Consider the following 24,676-nt stretch of genomic DNA (forward strand, 5'->3'; position numbering starts at 1 on the left):
TCGCCTACAATTTGGTCTATTTACGAAAGAATATTTTTAAAAATCGTATACTATTAAGATCTTAAATATTATTTTACAAATTATAATTAATAAATAAATTTTCTTTTATTTGGAGGTCTTTAAATAATGTTATCCTCTCAAAATGTACCAGTCTTAAACTAATAAATTATATGTTGTATTTTACCAGTCACTTGTTTTATTATGCAAATTTTTAAAAATTGTATTTATTTCAATATAGAAAACTTTAAAATTCAAAAGCAGTGAGAAACAGCAAGCTTTTAGATATTTCAGTAAAGAAACTGAAAAAGAAAAACAATTCATTTCTTGTTGAAACCAAAATATTAAGTTCAAACAATTATATATTATCCTCAGAAGAGAATAGTAAAATCTTGTATGATGTTGGCCGCCTGTCCCGATGAACTGCCCAATCCGCACAAGAACTGCCTGCACGAGATGCTGCAGGCGCTGATCTGCAACGACAATGATGTGAAGCGCTTGAACACGGAGCTGCGCAACATGAAACTAGAGTTGCAGGCGGAGGTAGACAGGATCAACAAGGCGAATATCAAGTGTGGCCATGAGAGAAAGGGCAAGGTGGTGTGCGAGAGCATCGAGGACTTGACCAAGTTCGCCCAGCGGATCAACAGTCTGGACGAGGTGAAAAGCCATTTCACCCAGCGAAGTGAGGAGATCCGGAAGCGGCGCGACAACGTCATTGTCTATGCGCGCCAGTGCCTCTACGCCTACAACGAAGAGAAGTGCAAGTTCAAATCCTTCCATGAGAACACAGTGGACTACATAAAGCGCACAGCGACCCTTTTCCAGGATGCAGAGGTCATCAAGGGCTGCGAGAAGGATGTGTGCGACTTGCACAAGCGATTTGTGCGAGAGGTGGCCAAGTTGAAGAGTTGCGAGGCGGAACTTCTGCCTTTCTTCAAACTGTTGAAGGAATCCGACCCGAAGGCCTACTGTGAATGTTGCTGCTTCAAGGGATACGATTGGCTCCCGAGGGGTAAGAACCTAGAGGCAGTGGACTCTATGGCCGGCGAAATTAAGGAGCAGATGGGCGATGTCTTGGTGCGAGCCTTCGCCCAGCTACACATTCATTCGCCACAGGACCCGCGTGCCTTCATTGCTGCCTATCTAATGAACCTTGATCGCAACGAGCAGGATATGAAGGAGAAGCTTAACATCTTCCAGGCAGATCCGGACGTGGAGCTTCAGGAGCTGTCTGACCCCACATTCCACTGCGAGGATGAGTGTCCTCGCCCTGAATAATGCCACAAATCGATCTATTTTAGTTATCCTGACAACGAATCCACTTAGAGCAGTTTATCCATTGGTTCACTTTGGTTTAACATTTAAATAGTATTAAACGTACGCCAAAATTGCAAAATTTAAAAATAACAATACAGATTTCTTGACAAACTTTTAATTAATTCGAAATAAAAACGCAATATATTTCAGAAATATGTTTTTCAATTAGCTTAAAGTAAAAGTACGTGTACACTAGGTATATTATATCCTTGGGTTTTTGCTTCACAAAGGAAATCACATATAGAGCCGTTATTAATCTTATATATTCGGTTTGCAGATCGGGTAACAATGCAGCTCGAATCAAAATACATTTATGTGTAAATGGTGTGTGATAGGTAGGATTTACTTATTGCGACGATTGCCGCGCCTTGAATTTGGATCCGGCTCCTTTTCTCCGATGCCAGTGATGGAGGCGCCAGCCAACTCGGAGTTGGCCATCTTCTGCTGGTTGTCCAGGAAGAACATTACGTCGCGAAGCTGTTCCTTTAGATCGGTAACCTCGGCGTCATGATTGTGTTTGAACTCGTTGTACTGCTGCTCCAAGATCTTGTATTTGCCGTGCCAGGAGCTCTGGTTGGTCTGTAGGGCCTTGGACAGCTCCCGTTCCTCGTTCAGTTGCTTTTGCACCTCCTTGAGCCTGAAAAACCAATTATTATATGAAATCTTTAAGAACGGCGAAGCGGATTTAGTATTTACTTCGTTGTATGTTGGGTCAGCTTGCGCTCCAGATTGACCTTCTCCTTCTGCATGGTCTGTTGGAGATGCTGAAGCTCGGAGACTTCTGTCTTGGCCTCGTTGGCGTTCGACTTGAAGGTCTGCCACTCTTGCTCAAGCCTCTCCATTCGCTCCTCGTAGTATTTTCGTTGTGTGTCCAGCTGCGAAGTTAGTAAGTAAGTAAACTCCATCTGCATTGAGTCAATCTTCTCCTCGCGCTCGTCTTTCTCAGTTTGGGAGGCCACCAGCTTCCCGTCGGACTTGTTCTGAAACAAGCGGTGTACGAAGTTGTCGCCGGCGTAGTCCCAAACGCTTGAAGTGCCCAGTTGCATGGCGAAGGTGTGGTTAGTGGCCCGGTAGTGGGCGGCAGCATGTCCTCCCTGATAGCGGCCGCAGCCGACATGTCCGCAAATCAGGCAAATCCACAGCGAATCGGTGCCCTCACACTCCATGCACACGGAATCCTCGACGAGCTCGGGGGTCTGGACGTGGCGGCACACAGGGCAAGTGGAATCGCCCCACTTCATCAAGCAGCTGGCATGAAAGGCGTGGTTACACAAGATGGTCAGCACTCCGTCCACGCTTTCGTCCATGCGCTCCAGGCACACTGGACAGGTGGGCAGCTCAGTGTGTCCCATTGGCGGTGCTCCATGTTCGCTCCTCTCCACCGCCGAGACCCAGACCGCGTGGCACAGCGAGTCCGGTTCCAGGGAGTTGTAAGCAATCCCATTGTAAGACTTGTAGAACTCAAGAGCTGATTCATTAGAACGGAATCTGAAAGGGAAGGAAAATATTTATTTTAATAAAGGACAATTAGATATTTGTGATTATTATTTATGTAAGCTATGTAAGCTCACAAATGGTAGTTTAAATATGGCATTAACTTTTGGACCTTCTATAAGTGAGTTTTTGAAGTTAAACATCAAAAGTGTCAATGAAATTATTAATGCTAAAATATTTTCACATAGCTCAGGAGTGGACTTGGTTTCTCTTGAATTTAACTTACTCCAGCAGCACCATGAATTGATTGGGACTGCCGTCGCGGACAATCTGGACGTGTTTGATCTCTGCATGGCAGGGAGCGATAAAGTTCAGCAGATCGTGGCAGTTAAGAGTGGCTGGCACAGCCAGCAGGCAGAGCTGGTTGGATGGAGCCTCCTTGATGGCTTTTCGTTCGCTATTGGATACAGAAACGACTTAGTAATGTGAACACAATAAAAATAAATTACAAGCAAACTTACTTTTTCTTGTAGAGATGGATAAGGCCCTTGGTCACTTCGACGATGGGATTGCCGGAGAAGTAACCGATCTCATGGGGGAACTTGGAGGAGGTGACCTGTGGACCGCCCGTCTGGGTTTCATCGCCGTTACGAGGAGTGGTTTCCCGGGAACTGCCCGCCGTGGGACTGTTCACGTGCTGCAGGGCCGCCGCCCAGTTCATCTTGCTGCCCTCCGTCTCCTGATCCTTCGGAGCACTAAATTCCCGCGTCCAACGCTGGTTGATGTAGGTTTCGATGGTGATATCGCGGGCCAAGCGCAGTCCGCGATCGCGTTCCCGCTCCTTAAGAACACGAGGATTGGTGGGATGTTCGGCGGACACGGCTCCCTCGGAATCTAATATAAATAAATAAATAATTCTTGTGAAATCCACTCTCTTTGTCTGCTGCAGTCGCAGTTCCTAAAATTACCTGCGCTGGGCTCCAAGTCCGTTTCGATCTTGATCACACACAACGAAATGTTTTCTAGCATTACACAGGCATAATTTAGTTAAATTTTTATGCCGAAAAAAAGACTAACAAACGATTAAATAGTAATTTTCTGTTTTCTATGTGGGAGATGAGTTTGTTGTTTTACTAAAAGAACTGGTTCGCGGGGAACGATTGAGCTATCGAATAAAGCGCGCCGATTTCGGTGCATTCTGCAATAGCCTATCGATAACGTTTACCAACACTGATTGTAACGTACCAGGATTTAAGTCCATCGGAATTCAAAAATTCGAATTGTATTTCCGGTTTGGCAGCATTAAAAACTTGAAGATTTATTGTGACAGTAAAGGAAAGAAAAAGTTATATCCTCTTAAATTAGAAAAAGGAAATAAAAGTAGAACTAAGCAGTTTAAAAAAGAAAAGAACTAAATACAAATTGTCGGCCTTGATTGCCACTTCGGTTTTAGCCACTTCGGCTCCGCTTGGCGAGTTGGCCAAAACAAAGCCAGTACGTTGCTGCTGCTGCTGCGAATCGGACGTGTTCGGTAAGCCAGACTTGCGTCATCCGTGATTTGGGCCATAACAAAAACACGTTTACGAAACTTACGTCGTCATCTCGTTCTGGCCCGCGCGCGTAAACCAAGTCAAAAGAGAAGCCAAAAGCGAAAAGCAGGCCAAAGAAACGGCTACAAAACAAACCGAAAGCAAAAGTGAGTGCAATTCAGGGGAGAGTTTTTTGTAACTTCTGTTACTGTTGCTGCAGTAACCATGAACTGGTCTTAATAAACACAACAAATTGATAACCATAAGCGCGGCTGGCCAAAGTGGATTGTAATTGCCATTACCAAGATTGGACCACAAAATTCATTCAACCGCACACGCGTGCAGTATTAAATGTGTGGCGGCGGCCGTAAAAATCGCCATCGCAAGGAGTCCTCCTATTGATTTTCGGCATTATTTATTAATATGTTCGACAATAAAACTGCTTACAAAATTTGCCACTTCTTCACCTTTCACAACCGCACTCGTATGCTAACAAACAAGTTCAGACATCAAAAATAACCGTGAATACATGGGGAGAAATCTTAGTGAACATTCAAAATTCCAATATTTGTTACACTTAAATTGAATTTCCTCTGTTATAATTTGTACATTGTAAAACATTATTTTTTATCTAAAATATTTTATTTCGAATTATTAAAATTCGAAATAATTTGTTTGTAACATTGCATTTGGATTTTTGAATAGGTATAGAATTGGAAATAAATGAAAACAATAAAGCACCAGGTAAAAGGTTAGCACTGCTATATGAGTAAAAATATTTTGCATTGCTTAATTTAAGACTAACTTGAATAATTAATGTAGTTTTGTTTAATTTTAATTTTGTATATCATAATTTTATTGGCACTGCTATATGAGTAAATTTATTTTTAATTGTTTAATTTAAGCAATGTTAACTTGAATAGTTTATGTAGTTTTGTTTAATTCCTATTTTGTATAATATAATTTTATTACCACTGTTGCAATAGTGAATTTTTTATGATTTGATTAATTTAACCAATCTTAGCTTGATTAATTTATGTAGTTTTTGTTTAAAAGTCGAATGGGCTTATATGAATTTGTGATGATATATTAAAAACTCTGTGAAAGTGGTACAAAAATATATATAACCTTCGGTCGGAATTGTTTTGATGCTGTATTAAGAAAGCTAGTAGTGAATATTTAAAATTATTTGTTAGCAATGTGTCAAAAAGGTTCAACATATAATTTGTACCTTCATAAATATTTGTAGGTAGGTTAGCACCAATTTTTTTGAAAACTATTGTACAGGGCACACTTTTTCAGTGTATTCGTATGTGAGAACGTCAGTCCATTTCTGGGCTGCCGCTGACAGCTGCCAAGTGCCAGGAGCTTGTCGTCAACAAGTCTATCAAAAGCACGTTTGTCATTTTTGTTGCAGTCGCCCAGCCAGCAGGTGCAGGTGCCTCCCACCTAGCCACCCACTCCTCCACCCACTCAACCGCCCACCCACTTGTCTGACTATGTAATATGTGCCAGTGTGTGTTGCAGTGTCTGAGAGCAGCTTTTGTGTTCGCAAATTTGAAGTTTGTTTGAAACTACATATATTGGTCGCTCTATCCTTGTCGCCCTCGCTGACATCCATCCTGCTCTGGCGCTGAGCACTTTGCCATTTTCATTTGCATTTTCGCCATCCCGCTTTCCACCGTCTAGCGAAAATCAATTGTTGTATGGAATAAACGCAAGACGAGCCAAGCGCTGCCAACCAGTTTTTGCGGAGCCAAATTCCGTTTTCCAGTTTACATAAACACTCGACACTTTTGTTTAAAAAAGTTCAGCAAGATCAATTTTTTTTATTTTGTTTATTTATTTAATATGTACATAATTAATATATTTTAATATTTTATTTAATTAATATTATTTCTTTAGTACAATCATTTCGGTTTAATCTATAATACCAATTTTTAATACAAACAAAATCATTTGGTTGGGTCCGAAGTTAAATCAATTAAAAAACATTTGGTTGTATCTAAAGTTAAATCAATTGTTTTTCCGAACACATTGTAATAATGAAATTATTTAAATTTCATAATTTAAAAGGCAAACGTAATTTTTTTTTTCAAATTTATCATTTATTTTATATTATTTTGACAACTTTAAATTGTATTGAAGTGTACTTGTGCTATGTAGTAAATATTATTAGAAGTTATTGTCTTTGGTTTCCCGTGTTTGTGTTATTCTTGCATAAGTTGTTGACCTATTTATTAAAGAAAATAAACAATTTTAACTATTCAATTAGTTTTTTAAATCTATATATAGCATAAACACAGGTGTGGTTAACCGCACCTTTTTATAAATACATCTTATAAATTCTTAATATTTTAATTTGTGTTATAGTTAGCCTGTTTATCCTAAAAGGTAATCAATTATTAAGAGCAATTTACTTAGAATACTTAACGAAGTTTCAAGACCTTGAATTTTAATAAAGAGAAAAACCTATTGCTTTCAAATTACCTACATATAAATTTAATATAATTTCCCATAATTAAGGTTTTAATTAAGGTATTGTTTAATATGAAATAAGATACGCAATCAAAATATATTTATTTATCACCACAAAATCCAATCAATTATAAATGGCAGACTTCTTTAACAACATTTCAAGTATTGTCGGAAGATTGAAATTTAATCGCGCACTTGTGCAGCTTTAAATTGTTTAAGAGTTTTAAAGCAGCAACAGGCGAAAGTGTTGTTTTCAAGAGTTTTCAGCTTGATTTAAAGATTTTAAAAACGTGTAAAGTCTAAAGGAGCAGCATAGTTGACTTTAAAGCTGAGCTTCAGTTTACATTTCACACCTCTTACCGCCCACCGCCCACAAGTGACGTCGCTGCTGTTGCTTTATTCAAATTGAGTTGTTGTTTATTCATGCATTTGTTGCACTTCCCCACGGTTTATTGTTGCCCCAACACCAACGCCAGCGCACACACTCACCCAGACTGTTGTATGTATATTCATTCAAAGGGGGGATCCCCATGTTATAACACCCCCTCAATCCCCCACCGCCACCCATCGCTTTCCAGGCCTGACATTTCTAGCTCGACTCAAGTGTCTGTTACGTTTAAATGTCGGCTCACAGCTACAGTTGCAGTTGAAATTACAAACACGGACACACTTGTGTACGTATATGTTGACATGTGGCATTTTGTATATCTAAATGCATAAGCAGTTTATTTGTCTGTGTGGGCCGTTGGCTTGAAGTGCACTTTCACTTTTTTCCACAGCCGTAAACAAAAACTGGCAAAACGGCAATAGTGACCCGTCTCTTTCTTTTTTTAACTACCTATCTATCTCTTTTTTCACTATTTTTCTAGCTCTATCCTTTTTTATCTACCTATTTTGCCATCCCTTTCTGACTTAACGAAACGTTTCAATTGCCGAAAGTTTATTTTGGCAATGGCAAAATGCAAACGGTTAAGGTAATCGCGTTTTGGAGTTTACAATTACAACATTACAATTTCGAGCAATGTAACCCAAACACCCACCCAGCGGTTCGAGACCGAAGCAGATTATAATTAGAAACGAATTTGGTGCCAATCAATATTATGTAGCTTAGATAAAGGGCATAGGGAATAAAAGGGGAAAAGCATGAAAATCATATTACGCATACGTCGTGTTGTACCAAATTGGACCTTTCTCTGTATACGACAGCCATTGGATAAGGGGGCAAATGTATTTTTCATGTATACTTTTTTTTGTGTGTTCCTGATACAAATTCAGGTTAAGCCTAATCAAATTGCAATTAAACATAGGTTAGCGCCGAAAAAAGAGAGGCCCAGAAAGGAAATAATAAATGCGGTTGGGTGGTAATCTCATTTGGTTGTGGTGTGAGCTAGACATCTGGTGGTTTGCTTGGATTAGCTTAGCTAATCCACTTTGCAGTAATTATCTCCGAAGGAAGGCAATCTGTTTTCCGAATTTATCTCTTTTCACACAAAGTGTCCAAGTTGATTGATTTGGTTGTGCTAGGGAAACTTATCTTCTAAGCTACGCTATGTTGTGTTTTTTGGAACTTAAATCATCCATCAGTGTCAAGATATTTGTGGTGTCGAAAGCAAAGTATAAGGTTAATTAAAGTTTTATTAAATACAGGTATAGACATTTTTTTGGGAATCTTTATTGTCACAACTATAATTGGAAAAAAGTAGCGAACATTTTTTTTAAGTCCAACTACTAACCAATCAAAAAAGGTAAGGGAATAGCTAAGAAGAGCGAACGAAAGAAAAGGACAATCAATTCAATAATCCAAACAGCAATCAATATGCAGTTCAGACTCCAATTTCCATTCCGCATTGCCCCCAAAGTTGGTTGGCATTCGCCTGGATTCAGTTCCATTCTCGTTTTCATCCACTCTTCAGCCAGGGAACACCTAATAAAAGCTTATTTACATATGAATGCCATGTCGGTACTGGGTATCCAGTGAGTAAATTGTGCAAAAATGCGAGATGAACTTCTTTCGGGTCGGCGGATGGCCTGGGAACTGGTGGCGAATCCACCACCTGACATCTGACTGACGGGGTGTGGAGATGTGTGGAGGACTGTGACATCCAGAACGACGAGTGCCAATGTCCTGGCCCCGAATGTCAGATGTTTTGTGTGCGTCTGCACACATTTTTTTGTGCTCGGGTCGAGGCTTTTGCATTCAAGTGCATCCCCAGTTTTGTTGTGCACTTTGCTGGGTCAGGCATTGCTCATTCCCCAGCTCCCAATTTCCCTTCCTGTCCGGCGGAATTGCTGTGCTGATGGTGATGATGCCACCTGCTGCTTTGTCACTGAAATTTCTCTGCATTGCACCGACCACGTTGCGTATGAGCGATGTGTGCCCTTCCAAAATAACAAGCTTTGTTTTAGTTGCCACGACTTAAATGCGGCATGACTAAAAAAGATGTACAAAAATATCTCTCTTGTTACACCCTTTAAAAACTATATCAAGTGTAGGGTAACTTGTTTTATAAACGAAAAATAAAAATAATTTCTCGGGATTTTCATTTAAAAAAAATATATATAAGTTATAGGGTAGCTTGTTACAAAAGAAAAAAAATTATTCTCGTATTACTGAACAAGAAATCTATTCCCATAAAGTTTTAAAAAATCGGGATGACTAATATTTATTTAATTAAAAAGTTTATATTACAAAAAACAAATTACAACTTTTATCTTTTAAAACAAATATCAAATCTATTCTTTATAAGAATACGAACAAATCAACATTAAAAGTTTTTATACCCTTGCAGAGGGTATTATAATTTCAGTCAAAAGTTTGCAACGCATTGAAGGAGACATTTCCGACCCTATAAAGTATATATATTCTTGATCAGCATCACCAGGAGAGTCGATCTAGCCATGTCCGTCTGTCCGTCCGTCTGTCCGTCTGTCCGTCCGTCCGTTTCTACGCAAACTAGTCCCTCAGTTTTAAAGCTATCTGCTTGAAACTTTCCCAAAAGTTGTCTTTCTATTGCAGGTAGTATATAAGTCGGAACGAGCCGGATCGGGCCACTATATCATATAGCTGCCATATAACTGAACGATCGGAAATGCCATAACTTTGGTGTTTTTAAAGTTAGGAAGTTGGGATTTTCTAAGAGTTTTATTTTTGGCCAATTAATCCGACCTACCGAATTTCATAAGGATCGGACGACTATATCCTATAGCCGCCATATAATTGATTGATCGGAAATGCCATAACTTTGGTGTTTGTAAAGTTAAGTTGGGATTTTCTATGGGTTTTATTTTTCGCCAATCAATCCGACCTACCAAATTTCATAAGGATCGGCCGACTATATCCTATAGCTGCCATATAACTGAACGATTGGAAATGCCATAACTTTGGTGTTTTTAAAGTTAGGAAGTTAGGACTTTTTATGAGTATTAAGAATACACCATATGAATAATTTTGAAGAATATAATTTACAGAATATTCTGCAAGGGTATATCAACTTCGGCTCCGTCCGAAGTTAGCTTTCCTTTCTTGTTATTTATTATTTAAACAAGACTTATATAATTTGTAAACGACTCTTAGTTTTTTGTAGAGTATTTAAAACTCGTTTTGGCCATACTCGTTACCAATCTTTTCATCTCTCTAGTGGGTATTTGCATTGGCAGTGCGCTTTTTCGGCATTTTCATTCTCTACAAACAACAAACAAATCAACTTATTTGTCTGTTGCCTGCTCTTTTTCCATCGCTTCACATTTCGTTGTTGCTGCTGGCCGGCTGTTGCAGGTTGTTTGCTTGGCACTGATTGAGTGCAGTTTTCGCACACATCAACTGGCAACCGACACACACATTGGCAAGGCCAGCTCTGACTTTGGCCAGAGGAGGAGTTGATTATGGCCACAAAAAAAGGATTACACCCAAAGAAAAGAAAATGCAATATGGGCGAATTCAACCATGAACGAACATAAATGGCAGTTTATGTTGAGGAAAACACTTCGTGGGGTCTTTAAATTACAGCCAGCAAGGGGATTATCCCTAATCCTAAAACAGGAAAAACTCTTTGCTAATTGGAATAAATACTGGCCTCAAATGGGTTCGTGCTGCTTGAACTCGAGTTCATTAAAAAGTTAAATTAAATCTATCAGCGATGGCGCCCTTTCCTGTGGGTGTGTTTGCCAATTATAATCCTTCTCAACATCAACATCATTATCATTGTCATCACTGCTCATCAAATTGTTTCGAGTTTTAATTGAAATGTCAGAGTCTCGAAAACTGTTATGGGCAAAAAATTGAAATGGATTTTCCTATGCATATTTTATGGATTTCTGCCATTTTGTGTTGTTGTTTTTGCCGTATTGGTTTCCATGGTTTCTGTTATTTTGCCCGTCGGGGTTTTGCCTGGTTTTTAGTGATTTTGTTAATGTTCAATTAGAAATATAGATAGAAACGAGCTAAATAGACAGATAGTTTTATATGCAGCTAGATAGTGCCAGTTATGTATATTTAATGCAATTGATTTGCCATAGTTGGATGGCGTTTTGAATTTCATTTGCTGAACAATTTGAGAAATTCATAAATTTCTAATTGTGCTTGCTCAATAGATGATGTTTGTTTTGCTAATGGATTGGGGTGACTCACAGGAGAGCAGACTTTATTTAATCCATGTATTATTTTTGTATTTAATAAAAAAAGTTTATTTGTGTATGTGCCCCTTTAGTTAACATTCTAGAATCCTTTGATTGATGAAAGTAAATATAAAAATAGAGCTTTGTCATGGGTTTTTATTAGTTGTGGAGAACTGTTCAAGGGGGTTTCGTAGTCTTTATGCCCTTTCAATATTTTTCTTTGAAAACTTGTATTAACTTTACACTTTATTATTTTTAATGGCAGTTCTATAATGAGCTGAGCAAAACTTTTAGGGGAAATAAGTTTCCACAAATTTAAGCAAGCTAAATTTAAGATCCTTAAGGAATTAAGTTCAGCAGGCGCTCTTTCAGAAAATACACTCCACACCCAGTCAATTCCATTCCAGATTAGCATCATCCCCTCATCATGCCGTCATTGCCCAAACATTCTTGGCTAGGAGTATTTAAGTTATCTTTGTGCTGCTGCGAACTGCATTTCTCTTGGCGCAAACAAACATTCCCCATCAAAGTGTTATCCTCAACTGTTCGATATTTCCCATCTCAACTGGCCAATCATCCATCCTTCCCCTCTGCACCCTTCATCCAGGATGGATCCATCAATGGCTGAGCAAACATTTCATCATCGTCATCGTTATCATCGATTTGTAATGGTCGCTGAGGAATGGGGCAATCGGGGAATTCGCCTTACTTGTTCTCGTATCGACGGCGCAGCTTTTGCCAAATCAAATCTTTAAACTTGTGCAACCATCCAGAGCTTATCGCCGAATGCTCAGGCAGATATAGCCAGCCTCATTCGACTCCCCTTGCAACATTTTGTGCCACTTGTCTGGCAATAGTTTTGCAATAAAGTTTAACGCATTTTTTTAACTCTCTCCTCCACTTTCGTTCGCCGGCTTTTTGCCCCTGCACTTTTTGCTACATCATCGATTTTTATTGAAATTGACACTATCTTTCGGGCGCACGGGGAGCTGGGGGATTAAGGGGTGCCTTAAAGTGGGCGTTCAACATGAATCCGTATAACAATCTCATTGCGAGGGACACTTATAATGAGCGGTAACTGGAGCGGATCCAAGGATAGGGCAAATGGAAAATGGGCAGGCAAGTGGAAAGTTCTTATAAAGTTGCTAATTGGATTTGATTTCCCGATATGAACGTAAATTTGATTAAAAAATCTTCCTAGCCGGTTGCTCTTCCATTTGTCTTTGCCTTTTCTCTTTCTCTGGTCGATTTTCATTAAGGTTGCACAGAAATTTCATTAAAAATTTATTACCAACTTTTTTTCCATCTTTTTTTTGTTTCTCCCTGTTACTCCAATGCCATCTGTTTGGGAGTGCGGACAAGCTAATAACCAACAAAAGTTCACAGAGACATAAAACAAGGTTGCAGCTGAAGGGGGGAAACAAAAGCAAATCCCAACGAGAAGCAGTTAATAAAAAACAGAAAGCGAAAATAAAGAAATGAAACGGACAAACAGTAAAAGTGGCAACAACGGATGGCGATGGCCAAATGTAGCTGGCCAACACAAGACAATAGTAGCCGGGCGATGAATGAAACATCTGCGACTCGCTTATGGGTTTCTGAGTGTTTAAATGTATGTAAGCCACTCAAACTTACACTTAAACTTGAAGGAGAAGAGAACATTTTTCTTGACTTACTTGGTTTTTGTTACTGATTGGGAACAACGTTTCATAAAAGTGAAACTGTTTTTTCTAAGATTATTTTTTAGTTTGTGCATTCTTAAATCATACTCATCTATGAGATACAATTTTTGCATAGCACTTAGTTTTTTTTAAGAATATCCATATGGTTCCTTGAAGCTTGCTCTACGTTATAAAAATATCTCAAAGTATTAGAAACAATTTTAAAAATTCTGCCATAGGTGGTACACAGGTTGAATAACCAAACAATTAAGTAAACTAGCAAGAGTTGGCAGTTATAAGAACTCTTTGAAGCCACTTTTCTAAAATTCAATAAGCTTAAAAATATTTTTCCAAGTGTGTGGGTCTTAAAAGACGCTCAACTGGTTTTCCGTTGGCCAATAAAAGACAACAACAAGAAGAAACAAAGACAAGCGCAGCCATCGAAACGAAAGCAAAAGTAAACGACGCAAGACAATAGCGTTAAAAAGTGTGGCAACAACCGACCAAAATCCCGGGACCAGCAACAACAACAAGTGAGGTAATAAAATTCAAACCAATGTATGGACCATGAACACATGTGCTGCATATTCAGAAACGCAAATTGAGTCAGTAAGTCAAATCGAATTGAATATGAGTGGAGATTGGTACGAATTTCCATCGACAAGTGTGAATTCTCTTGTCTGTGAACAAGTGAACAGTTGGTGAATGGGATATGGCATAAATATGTACTGGGGGAAATATCTGATTAAATTACTCTTACAACGGGAAATTGGTAAGCAAATGTTGACAATCAGTTCCGATTTCAATGGATTCCAGTTCAGTTGATTTTTTGTTCATAAAAGCTGGATAGGTCTGCGTAAATATTTAATTATAAAATAAAGAATGCTGCGGCAATGGAAAACTTTAATACAAACTCAAAAAAGCCCCAATAATAAATGTCTGGCGCTAAATAATTGGTTGCAGGAATATTTTATTTAATCCTGAATGTGAAAATTTAAACTTGATTCTTCGTTACACCTCTCAGCAAGAGTTCATTAGGTTCGTCACAAGTTCAGATTACTGTTCCACCCATTCAAATCTGTTTATGTAGCCACATTAATGACAGGCAACATGGAAAATTTTATGTCTGAGCTTTTAAAATTAACTACCCATCTCATGGCCTAGGCTGCCCGAACTCATCTCATCTGAACTCTCATCTCATCTGATCTCATTTACGACTTCTGTTTTAGTACTTTCTATTATGTAAGTCATTAGGTTGGCCCCATTTTATGGCTTAGCCCTGCACCCCACCCTGTTCAGAATCCCTCTACTTCAATAATGAGAACGAAGGGAAATTTATGGGACTTTCTAATTCGCTCGTTGGCTGCTTAATGGCTGAACCCCCTCCTCCATTTGCCTTTGATTGTCCCCCTTGAGGGGCCATTGAAGTGAGTAAAAAGATTTTGCAATGGCTAATTAATAACTCGGCTATCTAAAAGGGGAAAGACTTGACTGGAAAACATAAATTCACGACTAAAGTCAAAAGGCTTAAAGAGATAAAGTATTCAAACGATTGGCTACTTGCCTGGGTGTCAAAGATATTTTATTATTTGTAATACTTTTAACTAGGTAAAGTGTTTTAAGATGTTTAAATGCATTTTTTTTATAAAGTTTAGTTAAGAAGTTATAAAGTTTAGTTTTAAGTTTACTACATACATATAAATATACATTTTATTATTATTTAAGATACCTCATTATGTTTAGTAAAGAACATATTATTGGTATATTGTGTGGCTTAATAATTACATATTATTATGATTAATATAATTGAATATAATTTAAATTCTTGAAAGTATTTTATTCCAATAAAGTTTTCTTTAATTTAGTTCTAAAATTTCTACATTTGGGTATATCAGTCTTCTTTGACTTCAGTAGAGCGAGTTAACATATAACTCTTTTAAACCCTTAAGAGTTAGATAAAATTTAAAATGTCATTGCATTGGAAGCCCTCTGACTTTGTCACAATAAATTTGGGGAACCATTGACCCGAATTCGCAATGAGAAACGATTTCCTTAACTTTACTCATGCTAAATCCATTTCCTCCTCTTCCCTTCTGCTTCACAGCCCCGTCGCCATCAGCATTATCAGCGCGCATAATGGAAATGGCGCCCCTAACAATCATGTAAAATTGGTGTAAAATGCAGACAAGATGGAGCCCCGGCATAAAGGAAATGGGAATCGTGCGAACGGCAATAACACATCAAATTGGTATTAGAAGTTGTTACTCTGACGCCCCGTGCTAACTACATATAAAAAAAGGGGGGCGGAAGCTGGGCGTGGCCACAGTGATACAAATTGGAGCAGGAGCAGGAGCAGAATCATCAACCGCTGCGGGCCCACATCGTTGCCCGTCTTGCGCTGGTTGCAACATAAAAGTCAATTAATGTACTATTACAACAACATCAGGAACAGCAGCAACAGGAGAAACTAACCAGTAGCCTTTACTGAGGGCAAAGAAAGAAGGAGGGAGGAGAAATTACTGCAAATTACACGCAACGAGTCCTGAAAGCTGCGGTCCAAGTTGGAGCAGGATCCGGAAGCCGCCGAGTGGACCGAGGAGGAGGAGTCGGTGTACCAGAAACTAGAGCTGGTACCATCAGCCCCACCACCGCCGCCTCCCCGTCGCCATTACCATCACCATCAACGCCATCAGCCACTGCCACTGCCACTCCACTGCCATCTATTGTCCAGCGGTGGCAGTGACAACAACAACGATAACGGAGACGAGAACGAATACGAAAAGGACGACGAAGACGGCGGCAACAAAATGACTTTCGTTAACAAGCTGAGCAAAAGCTTCCGCTGGCTGCGCTGCTCGACATTGTGCGCAATTTTGTTTTATATGTTCTTCATTGGCCTGATCCTGCACAGCACCAGCCACAAGCTGCAGCAGCAGCTGAAGGAGCAGGCCAGCAGCACCAGTAGCAGCAGCAGCAGTAGCAGTAGCAGCACGCAGGCAGAGGGAAAAATGGCGCCCAACGTGGGGCATAATGGCGCCCAACGACGGCCGGAACTGGAGCAGCAACAAAAACACGAGGAAAAGCTGAGGTCTCAGCCTGTGGCAAACAATTTGGATTTGGGGAACGAATCTCCCCATCTCCCCCATCCACATGAACATCCACCCCACCCACAAAAAGTGCAAAGTGCGGCTGCCAGCAATGCCAGCAAATCCCCTAACCAGCCAGAAACAGTTATTTTAGCGGCCAGCAATGTGAATGAGAAGCAAATACTGGCAAAAGCTTTCAAACGGTAAGTTTTGCCGGGCGCCTGAGTTATGGCCTTGGTCCTGGGCCTCGGTTTGTTCGGTTGATAATTTGGCACTAGTTCGGTGGCTTCTTTATTGTTGCGCACAGCGACAGCGTTGCCTGCGGCTTTCATCGCCCCAACACCCTGACTCCTCCCCCTTCAGGGCCCTCCATAACTCTGTGTAGGACAAATTGTAAAAATTAGTGGCAATAGCAACAGCAGCTGGAATTGATGGATGTTGTTCTGTCGCAGGCAAGGGGCGGGAAGGGAAGGTGGTGGCAAGGTTAGGTGGGTTAGATTGGATCAATAAGGACACGGAATGAGATTTGTTGACTGCCATGCTTTTGATTTGTTTCAAGCAATCAGGATAATCAAATTACAAGCTTGCCGCAATGTGAAGATAATAAACCTTGATTGAAACGTTTGGTTGTTTCGGGCAAGAAATATTAAATTAAAGTTCACCAACAGGAATGTTAACCAACTCAAGGGAATAGGGAATATTTATCAGGATTTTATGTATTTATATTTTAACAAATAAATACTTTAGTTAAATAACCCTTTCCTTCCCATTCGCCTGCCATTCCGTAATTGGTTGGCCGGAAGCCCTTCCGATTTCTATCATCCTGACTTGCACTATTACCCTAATTACTTAAACAAGGTATATAAAACGTTCTCAGCTCTTGCACAAGCGATTAGGCAATTGACCAATTACTTGACTTCACTAAGGTCGTAATAGATTAGTTGATGGTTGCCAGTGTTGGGGCAAGAGGTGGTCAGACGGAAACTGAAAAGTTTCCAGTCATCGTCCCGGCTGAAATTGCAATTTGATGCTCTGGGGTTTTGGGGGTAATCAGGCAGTCAGAATGCCAGGAATTTCCCAACCAAAACAGAAATGGCCACAGGAAAATAAAACTTCAGGTGTTGAAAAGAATTTGAAAGAAAAAAAATTTGGGCCAAATAGCAGAGAGAAATCAAACTGTCACTGCAATTTCATATTTATTCGACTTCCTTCTTTGCTGGACCCGAAACTTTTGGCCTCCTTTAGCCAATATTGCGTTTGCTAAACTTTAAACGTCTTTTTGGCAAAACTCATTTCAATTCAATAAATAATATAGCAGAAAAGCATTTCCCTGCTGTTGGGATTTTCCGATTTGTTGATGTCTGACGGTGACCTCGAGCAGTTTAGCTCTTCTAGGATTATAAATGCCAACTGGGATTTTCTATTTACCTTTGCTTCTAATGAGAGTTTATGTTAGTTCAATTAAGTTTAATGCAAACTGAAAGATACAATTAATGGACTTTAGATGGCGAAATAGTGAAACTCTGATGAAGCCTACTTAAAAATTGTATTAATAGGTTATTAGAAGGGAGAGATGAATGAAACTTTCATAAAGTTATTTCATTTATTGGAAATATTCAAGGCTTGTTATCTATAAACGAAGGACATTAAAATAAAATAATGTACAATATAAACACTACACCTTTTGATTATATAAGCGATAGCAGGCTTGTGGTTAATGACAGTAAGACCATCTGTTATCCTTTCTCACTGATGATGGCTGACATTCAATTCAGCCTTCAAGCTAGACTCTAATGTACTGTTTTCACCTCATCGCATTTCTGTTTGGCCCAAGGCCATGGGCAATGCCCCCACTTTCGCCTCCTCCACTAACGACCTTCGGCACTTATGATAACCAGTTAAAACCCCTGAAGGCAGCCACCAGAAATCTGTCCATCAGCAAAGCTGTGGCTGTGCAGCAGGTTCCAGTAAATATAAACACGGGAGGGCTTAAAGCAAATACGAGTCAGAGGACCCGACACCAAAGTTTTTCAAACTCCGTGAGGCAGTCGGTCAGTAGGGATCTCCCTTCAGGGTATTTCACTTTGCCGGATGGCCAGGAATCCGGGCATAAAATAAACGCATTTTCCGTTTGCACCACTGTTGGTACAAATTTGTTTACAGATAAATGGCTGCGTTCGTATATGGCCGCACATATTTGCACAGCTTTTATTAATATTTGATGAAGGATAACATTTAAAACCATCGACACCCGAGGGAGCCGGAATTTATTCGAATTTCTACTCGGATGAAACTAAAATCATTTGCATAGCATTTGTTGGGCCGCATATTTTCAATTTATTTAAGCCATGCCGAAATTGCTGCAGCTATATTGAATAACGTACAATTTTCGGACAATCAAGCTAAAATCAAATTTAAATTCTCTCAAACAGCAATTAAAGCGCAACAGGGGCTTTCAATGTCCATTGTTTGGCGAACATTTGGATCTTTAAGGCCCCTCGGGGGCGACGTGAGTTATGTGGAGATTTCCACTTGTCGCCTTCGCATTAAACTGCAATTAAACTGACCAGAAAATGTTGTGATAATTGCGTTGCTGCCTGAAATTAATAGCCATCATTTTGCGGAAGGCCCGGCCCCTATGACTTTACCACCCCGCGACCACACCAGCGACCACACCCGACACCCCTCTCGATTCTGTATGTTAATTCCATTTTAATAATGCGGTTGACAGGGGGCGTGAGATTCAGCGCTGAGTCGTCCTTTCATGGCTGCCCTGTGTCCTGTTCATTTTTAGGAGCAATAAAATTTTATCTGCAACTGTCGCCTCATATGGCTGTTGAAAGGGACATTGTTATACATTTTAATTGTGAGCCCTAGCGCTGTCTGCCGATCCCTTCCCCTTTGGGCATCCACATGCCACATGCCATCGACAGTTGGCAGTTTTGCAGTTCCAATCTCATTCCCCATGCATGACCGAATCGACCAGTGGGGCGGGCTAATGTCCTGGTCCTCTGTTATGCCCGTGTCCTGGCTGACTTTTGCATCCAATTAGGCCTGCCTGCGGCACCCGCAGCCTGCCACGCCCATGTCTCCCTTCCCGCCCCCCTCATTGATTGGGCGTTGTGCTAAAATTGCAAACTTCCTTTTTCCATCGCTGTCTCTCTATGCGAGCGCACAATAAACTTTGGCCAAAAGTTTGCGCGCAACACGCGGAAAACTTTTTTCGTTCGGAGTTTTCCTATTGTTGTTAGTGCGCTTAAAAAGTGTGTAGTGCGGTAATGTGATTTATGTTTTTTTTTTTGAAAAGTTAACACCTTAGAGCTTATACTGACTTCCAGAAAACACTTATTTCACTTTCTCTAATGAGGTTGAAACTTTTTAATACTTTTTTATTTAATATACGGATTACAGTCAATGTGTTCACATGTCGCGACAATGCAATTCTAATCAAAACGCTGAGTTTTGCATGTTGACATGAAAAATGTAACAACTATTCAATTAACAAGACAACGTTTTCAAACCTTAAACAAGAAAGGAAAGCTAACTTCGGGCGGAGCCGAAGTTGATATACCCTTGAAGAATACTCTTTAAATTATATTCTCCAAAATTATTCATATGATGCATTCTTAATACTCATAAAAAATCCCAACTTCCTAACTTTAAAAACACCAAAGTTATGGCATTTCCAATCGTTCAGTTATATGGCAGCTATAGGATATAGTCGGCCGATCCTTAAGAAATTTGGTAGGTCGGATTGATTGGCCAAATATAAAACCCATAGAAAATCCCAACTTCCTAACTTTACAAACACCAAAGTTATGGCATTTCTGATTAATCAGTTATATGGCAGCTATAGGATATAGTCGGCCGATCCCGGCCGTTCCGTGCAAAGAAAAGAAGGGTGTGTGCAAAGTTTCAATTCGATAGCTTTAAAACTGAGAGACTAGTTTGCGTAGAAACAGACAGACGGACAGACGGACATGGCTATATCAACTCAGGAGGTGATCCTGATCAAGAATATATATACTTTATAGGGTCGGAGATGTCTCCTTCACTGCGTTGCACACTTTTGACCAAAACTATAATACCCTCTGCAAGGGTATAAAAAGGGGTACTAAAATTATTAAATTTGTATTATTTTGCCACATTGATATTTAAGATGTGCCAATGAAATATGAAATTTATGGTTTAAGAGTAATAAGTATACTCAAGTGACAGTACAAAAGTAACATTCAAAACAAACCCACAAAAAACAAACAAATATTATTTTTGTTTGGTTAAAAACAAAATGTCAAACATTTTAAGTTCATAGATATTTTATTAAAAGATACAAAGTGACTTTTCCAACTGCCCAAAAGTATTAAAACTTGCAGCTCAAAGCCAAAAGGCCTAGACTAAACCGACGGAATCAAGTTTGAAGTAATCCCATTAAATTTTCAGCAGTTAAGTTTTACTTCTGCCACCAGACCTCGAGGGGCCCAAAAGCGGGACAGCAAATCAGAGGGAAAGGAATGGGAAGGGTTGCGAAGAAATCCCTTCTATGCGAGGCATCCTGTTTCTGTCGGCCAAATCCTTCGACAGAACCCCCCGAAAACGGGCTGCAGGAATCACGGCGGTGGTAGAAGGAATTGGCCAACTTCAGTGGAACCGCAGGCTTATGCAAAATGCACTTTGCGCTTTGTAACAAATTCTCAACCTCCCCGCCGTTGCAAACGGGTTTTTGAACCGTGCGCTTCCACTTTTCGGTTCGTTTTCAAAGCCTCAATTGCTGGAATTTACGAATGGGAAAGCCGTTCCCGCTCCAATTTTTTGCGAGTCAATTTCTTGCACGTACAAGACGCCAAAGGAAGAAAGGCAAAGCTTGAAAACTTTGTTTTTATATTCGAGGACTTAACCGGCTTCCCCCGCTTCATCTCTTTGATCCCACTTGGCAAAAAAAAAACTCAGGGAACGGCTGCAAACGTTTCTCATATACATTTCAGCCAAACTGGAGAGCTGGAGCAGGACGTGACCGAAAAGAGGAATTAGGAGGGCGGAGCGGAGCTAAGTTGCTCGTTGCCAAAGGAAGAGGCAACTTGAAACCGTTTTAGTTGCAACTTTATTTATTTATCAACTATATGCTAATGAAACCACTGTGCGGTGGCTCTCTTTTGCTCTTCTTCTTCTGCTGCTGCCACTTCCGTTTCCGCCATGTCCCCACATGCCCCTATATTATTATATATATATATATATGTGTGTGTGCGTGTATGTGTGTACGCTGTACAAACAAACACAATTGCAGGCACAAACATTGGTCCCGCTCCTTTGCCATCCGCTGATTATTCCAGTGGTTTGCCGGCCTCATCCTGTCACCCCCACATCCCCATTGACCCCCTATTCCCGCCCCAAGTTCCCCATAAGCAGCTTTAATATCTGACACCTGTTTTGGGCATTCGCACTTCATTGCCGGAGGATGGTAGGCACTGGGAAAAATGTTACGCTCTTAAATAGAACATTATAAGTATATATTAGTTATCATTTATTAAGTAAGATTATTCCTTAGCTAAAAAACTTAAATTAATCAAGATTATGAGAAAACAAGACTAAATTTATATTTTCTGATATTTTATTTTTGGGATAGAAAAACTAGTATTGATTATTTTAATGCAAAAAAATGATCCACAATTTGAATGTTTTTTTTTAATTATTAAGTGTTTATTAGTGTTTAAATTGCTAGTCTGGAAAATCAGTGTTTAAAAATGTCTCAAAAAGGTTCGGGCAGTATAAGTTAAAGCTGGTGCAAAAAACCATAATCAACATTATAAATTAATGATTTTAATTTACATTTTCAACAATAAGATGATTTTTTAAGTGAAGAAAGAGCCAGAGGACTTGAGTAATCATCAGACAGCTGTCATATGCAGCATTTGGCAGCACCACTTCTCTGTGGTGCGGCAGATGTAGATGGCTGGGAATCCGGGTGAGGTGTGCGGCACGAGACAAGTATGCAACAGGGAATTTGCGCCAACAGCCAAGGGGGCCAGTCGGTTGCTGTTAATGTATAATGTACATTTGATTGGGCTGCCGTAACTTGGTTACGTTCGGAATTATTCAGTAAACGTTTTCGCTTTTTACTCAATGTATAGGCAATTTTGAGGCACTGTAAGGCTTCTATAAGATAATAGATTTTTTTTCTAAAGTATATTATTGTGCAAAATGTGTCAAAGCTTTCATTATTAATTTTTTATAATTTGTATGCAAATTTCAAGGAATATTAAAAACAATTAATTAAAAAAAATTATTTAATTGACTTTACGGATCGTATGAGTATTTTTTTTTCGAGAAAATATAAAATACAATTTTTTTAATACATTAATTTACCAATTTAAACGGCGAGAGTAAGGTTTTTTGACCACCCTCCCCATCCACCCTGGCTCTGGGAGTTCATGGCCTACTTTGTTAATTCCCAAGTCTAAGTATTGGAAAAAATATAAAGCTTATAAATGCAAACACATTTTTATACCCTTGCAGAGGGTATTAAAATTTTGGTCAAAAGTGTGCAACGCAGAGAGGGAGACATCTCCGACCCTTTAAAGTATATATATTCGGATCGGAAATTTCATAAGGATCGGCCGACTATATCCAATAGCTGCCATATAACAGAACGATCGGAAATGCCATAACTTTGGTGTTTGTAAAGTTAGGAAGTTGGGATTTCCTATGGGTTTTATTTTTGTACAATCAATCCGACCTATTAGATTTCATAAGGATCGTCCGACTATATCCTATAGCTGCCACATAACTGAACGATTGGAAATGCCATAACTTACAGAATATTCTGCAAGGGTTTATCAACTTCGGCTCCGCCCAAAGCTAGTTTTCCTTTCTTGTTTTAAATGTTCTCTTTTTGGGCACCTATGATCTACATTTTTTAAACCCTACCATTTCAGGGCCGATCGTAATCGCGATGGCATTCTGTCCATTCAGGAGATGGGCCAGTACATCAACCGCCGGATCGTGGAGCACATTGATGAGGCTATTATGAACAATGCCCGCGAATTCCAACGCGTGGACATCGGACCCGCCGACGGGTTGATCACCTGGGATGAGTACCACCGGTTCTTTTTGAGGGAGCACGGCATGACGGAGGCGGATATCGATGAGCATGACGAGATCCGGCACACGGCACTGAATCGACGGGCCAGGGAGGACATGATGAGGGACAAGGCCCGCTGGTCGGAGGCAGCTCGAACCGATCTGTTCACGCTGACCATCGATGAGTACTTAAGTTTCCGGCATCCCGAGTCCAGTGTGTCCAATCTTTTGGAGCTGGTGGATGATCTGCTGCGCCAGTTCGATCAGGATGGTGACGATCAGCTAACGTTGGAGGAGTTCTCCGATCTCAATGTCGACGATGACGACGACCTGATGCGCAAGTCTCTCATATCGAAGACTCTGGTGGAGCGACGTGAGGAGTTTAAGCGGATAATCGACAGGAACCACGATGGCAAGGCTGATCGGGGGGAACTCCTGAACTATGTGAATCCTAAGACACCGCGGTATGCTCTCCAAGAGGCGGCCACTTTGTTCAGCCTGTGTGACGAAAACAAGGACGAACTGCTGACCCTCAAGGAGGTAAGATCCCGAAACTATAAAAGTTTTAGCATTATATTTTATAAATGTTCAAAGAATTCCAAATACGTGGAAAAACATAAATTTGACTTAAAAAAATGTAATTTATTCCCACAGATGACTGACCATGCTGAGATATTTCTGCAATCCAAAATGATCGACACGGCTAACAGTTTTCACACGGAATTCTAATTTTCTTCTTCACCATCACTACCCTTACCCCTTTGAGCATTTATAGTGATATTAATTTGTAAGTTTTTGCACTTAAAATAGCTAATTTAGTTGCAAAAAGTGTTTTTGTTAATACTTTTCATGAAACACTAAGATCAGATGTAATGCATGAAAAAAGAAAATCATTTCCTGTGTGATTTTTCAATAATTAACTTTTAAGAATGCAAAGCAAACAACATTTGACACAAATACTCCAAATAAATATACGTAATTGTATGAAACTTGAAGTGTGCGTTTTCCTGGGATTAAATCCGTACACCTTTGCATTAATTTAGGTACTCATCTTGCCTCTCTTATCTCTGATTACAAATGAATGGCCCTTTTAACAAAGTATGAAATTAAATTTCAGCCGCCTTCGAAATCCCCTTAAGGACATCTTCCATCTGAGCTGACAAATCACTCCACATTAAGGATAAGTCCGTGTTCAATTTGTTTGTTTCGTTCTGTCTCTGTTGCTTCTCCTGCGCACTGATGATAAACAAGGCGGGGGACGAATGATAAATAAGTGTCACTTGCAAAAATTTCTGTCCCCCCTGCCTGCCAAAGACTGATGAATATCCTTGAGAGAGAATTTTACAAGCAATTGACTTCCTGATGGGTGTTAATACCTCTCTAATACCCCGCTTACCCATCCAGGCTGGCTAGGAGATTCATTTAAAATGTACGGCAAATAGTGATGGATTAGTTGTACTGAGCTACGAACAGGAGCATCAGC

General features: G+C 39.9%; 3 protein-coding genes across 4 annotated transcripts; 2 read left to right on the forward strand and 1 right to left on the reverse strand.

The window, feature by feature from the left end:
* Positions 1–285: 285 nt before the first annotated feature.
* Positions 286–1,300, forward strand: LOC108041417. The gene has a single exon (XM_017119343.2). It carries the CDS (start codon positions 394–396, stop codon positions 1,276–1,278), a length of 885 nt encoding a protein of 294 aa, XP_016974832.2. The 5' UTR covers positions 286–393; the 3' UTR covers positions 1,279–1,300.
* Positions 1,301–1,416: 116 nt separating this feature from the next.
* On the reverse strand, positions 1,417–4,008 carry LOC108041416 (BRCA1-associated protein). The gene is made up of 5 exons (XM_017119342.2): positions 3,720–4,008; positions 3,273–3,645; positions 3,038–3,208; positions 2,014–2,805; positions 1,417–1,954 (listed from the first exon to the last, which is right to left on the reverse strand). The coding sequence occupies exons 1-5, from the start codon at positions 3,778–3,780 to the stop codon at positions 1,660–1,662; spliced, it is 1,692 nt and encodes a 563-aa protein (XP_016974831.1). The 5' UTR covers positions 3,781–4,008; the 3' UTR covers positions 1,417–1,659.
* Positions 4,009–4,261: 253 nt separating this feature from the next.
* LOC108041419 (45 kDa calcium-binding protein) lies at positions 4,262–24,160 on the forward strand. 2 transcript variants are annotated; one of them, XM_017119346.2, is made up of 4 exons: positions 4,262–4,447; positions 15,138–16,322; positions 23,049–23,733; positions 23,848–24,160. In XM_017119346.2, the coding sequence occupies exons 2-4, from the start codon at positions 15,841–15,843 to the stop codon at positions 23,920–23,922; spliced, it is 1,242 nt and encodes a 413-aa protein (XP_016974835.1). In that variant the 5' UTR covers positions 4,262–4,447; positions 15,138–15,840; the 3' UTR covers positions 23,923–24,160. The 2 variants fall into 2 exon arrangements, with proteins under 2 accessions (XP_016974835.1, XP_016974836.1); XM_017119347.2 differs by lacking the exon at positions 4,262–4,447 and adding an exon at positions 13,480–13,490.
* The last annotated feature ends 516 nt before the right edge of the window (positions 24,161–24,676 follow it).

Source organism: Drosophila rhopaloa, unplaced genomic scaffold (assembly GCF_018152115.1).
Source record: "Drosophila rhopaloa isolate 14029-0021.01 unplaced genomic scaffold, ASM1815211v1 contig_155, whole genome shotgun sequence".
NCBI lineage: Eukaryota > Metazoa > Arthropoda > Insecta > Diptera > Drosophilidae > Drosophila > Drosophila rhopaloa.

Coding starts and splice junctions, on each gene's coding strand:
- LOC108041419 (XM_017119346.2), top strand. CDS start 15,841: ATGACTTTCGTTAACAAGCTGAGCAAAAGCTTCCGCTGGCTGCGCTGC. Junction 16,323..23,048: donor CTGGCAAAAGCTTTCAAACG/GTAAGTTTTGCC, acceptor CTACCATTTCAG/GGCCGATCGTAATCGCGATG. Junction 23,734..23,847: donor AACTGCTGACCCTCAAGGAG/GTAAGATCCCGA, acceptor TTATTCCCACAG/ATGACTGACCATGCTGAGAT.
- LOC108041416 (XM_017119342.2), bottom strand. CDS start 3,780: ATGCTAGAAAACATTTCGTTGTGTGTGATCAAGATCGAAACGGACTTG. Junction 3,209..3,272: donor ATCCATCTCTACAAGAAAAA/GTAAGTTTGCTT, acceptor TGTATCCAATAG/CGAACGAAAAGCCATCAAGG. Junction 2,806..3,037: donor CAATTCATGGTGCTGCTGGA/GTAAGTTAAATT, acceptor CTTCCCTTTCAG/ATTCCGTTCTAATGAATCAG.
- LOC108041417 (XM_017119343.2), top strand. CDS start 394: ATGATGTTGGCCGCCTGTCCCGATGAACTGCCCAATCCGCACAAGAAC.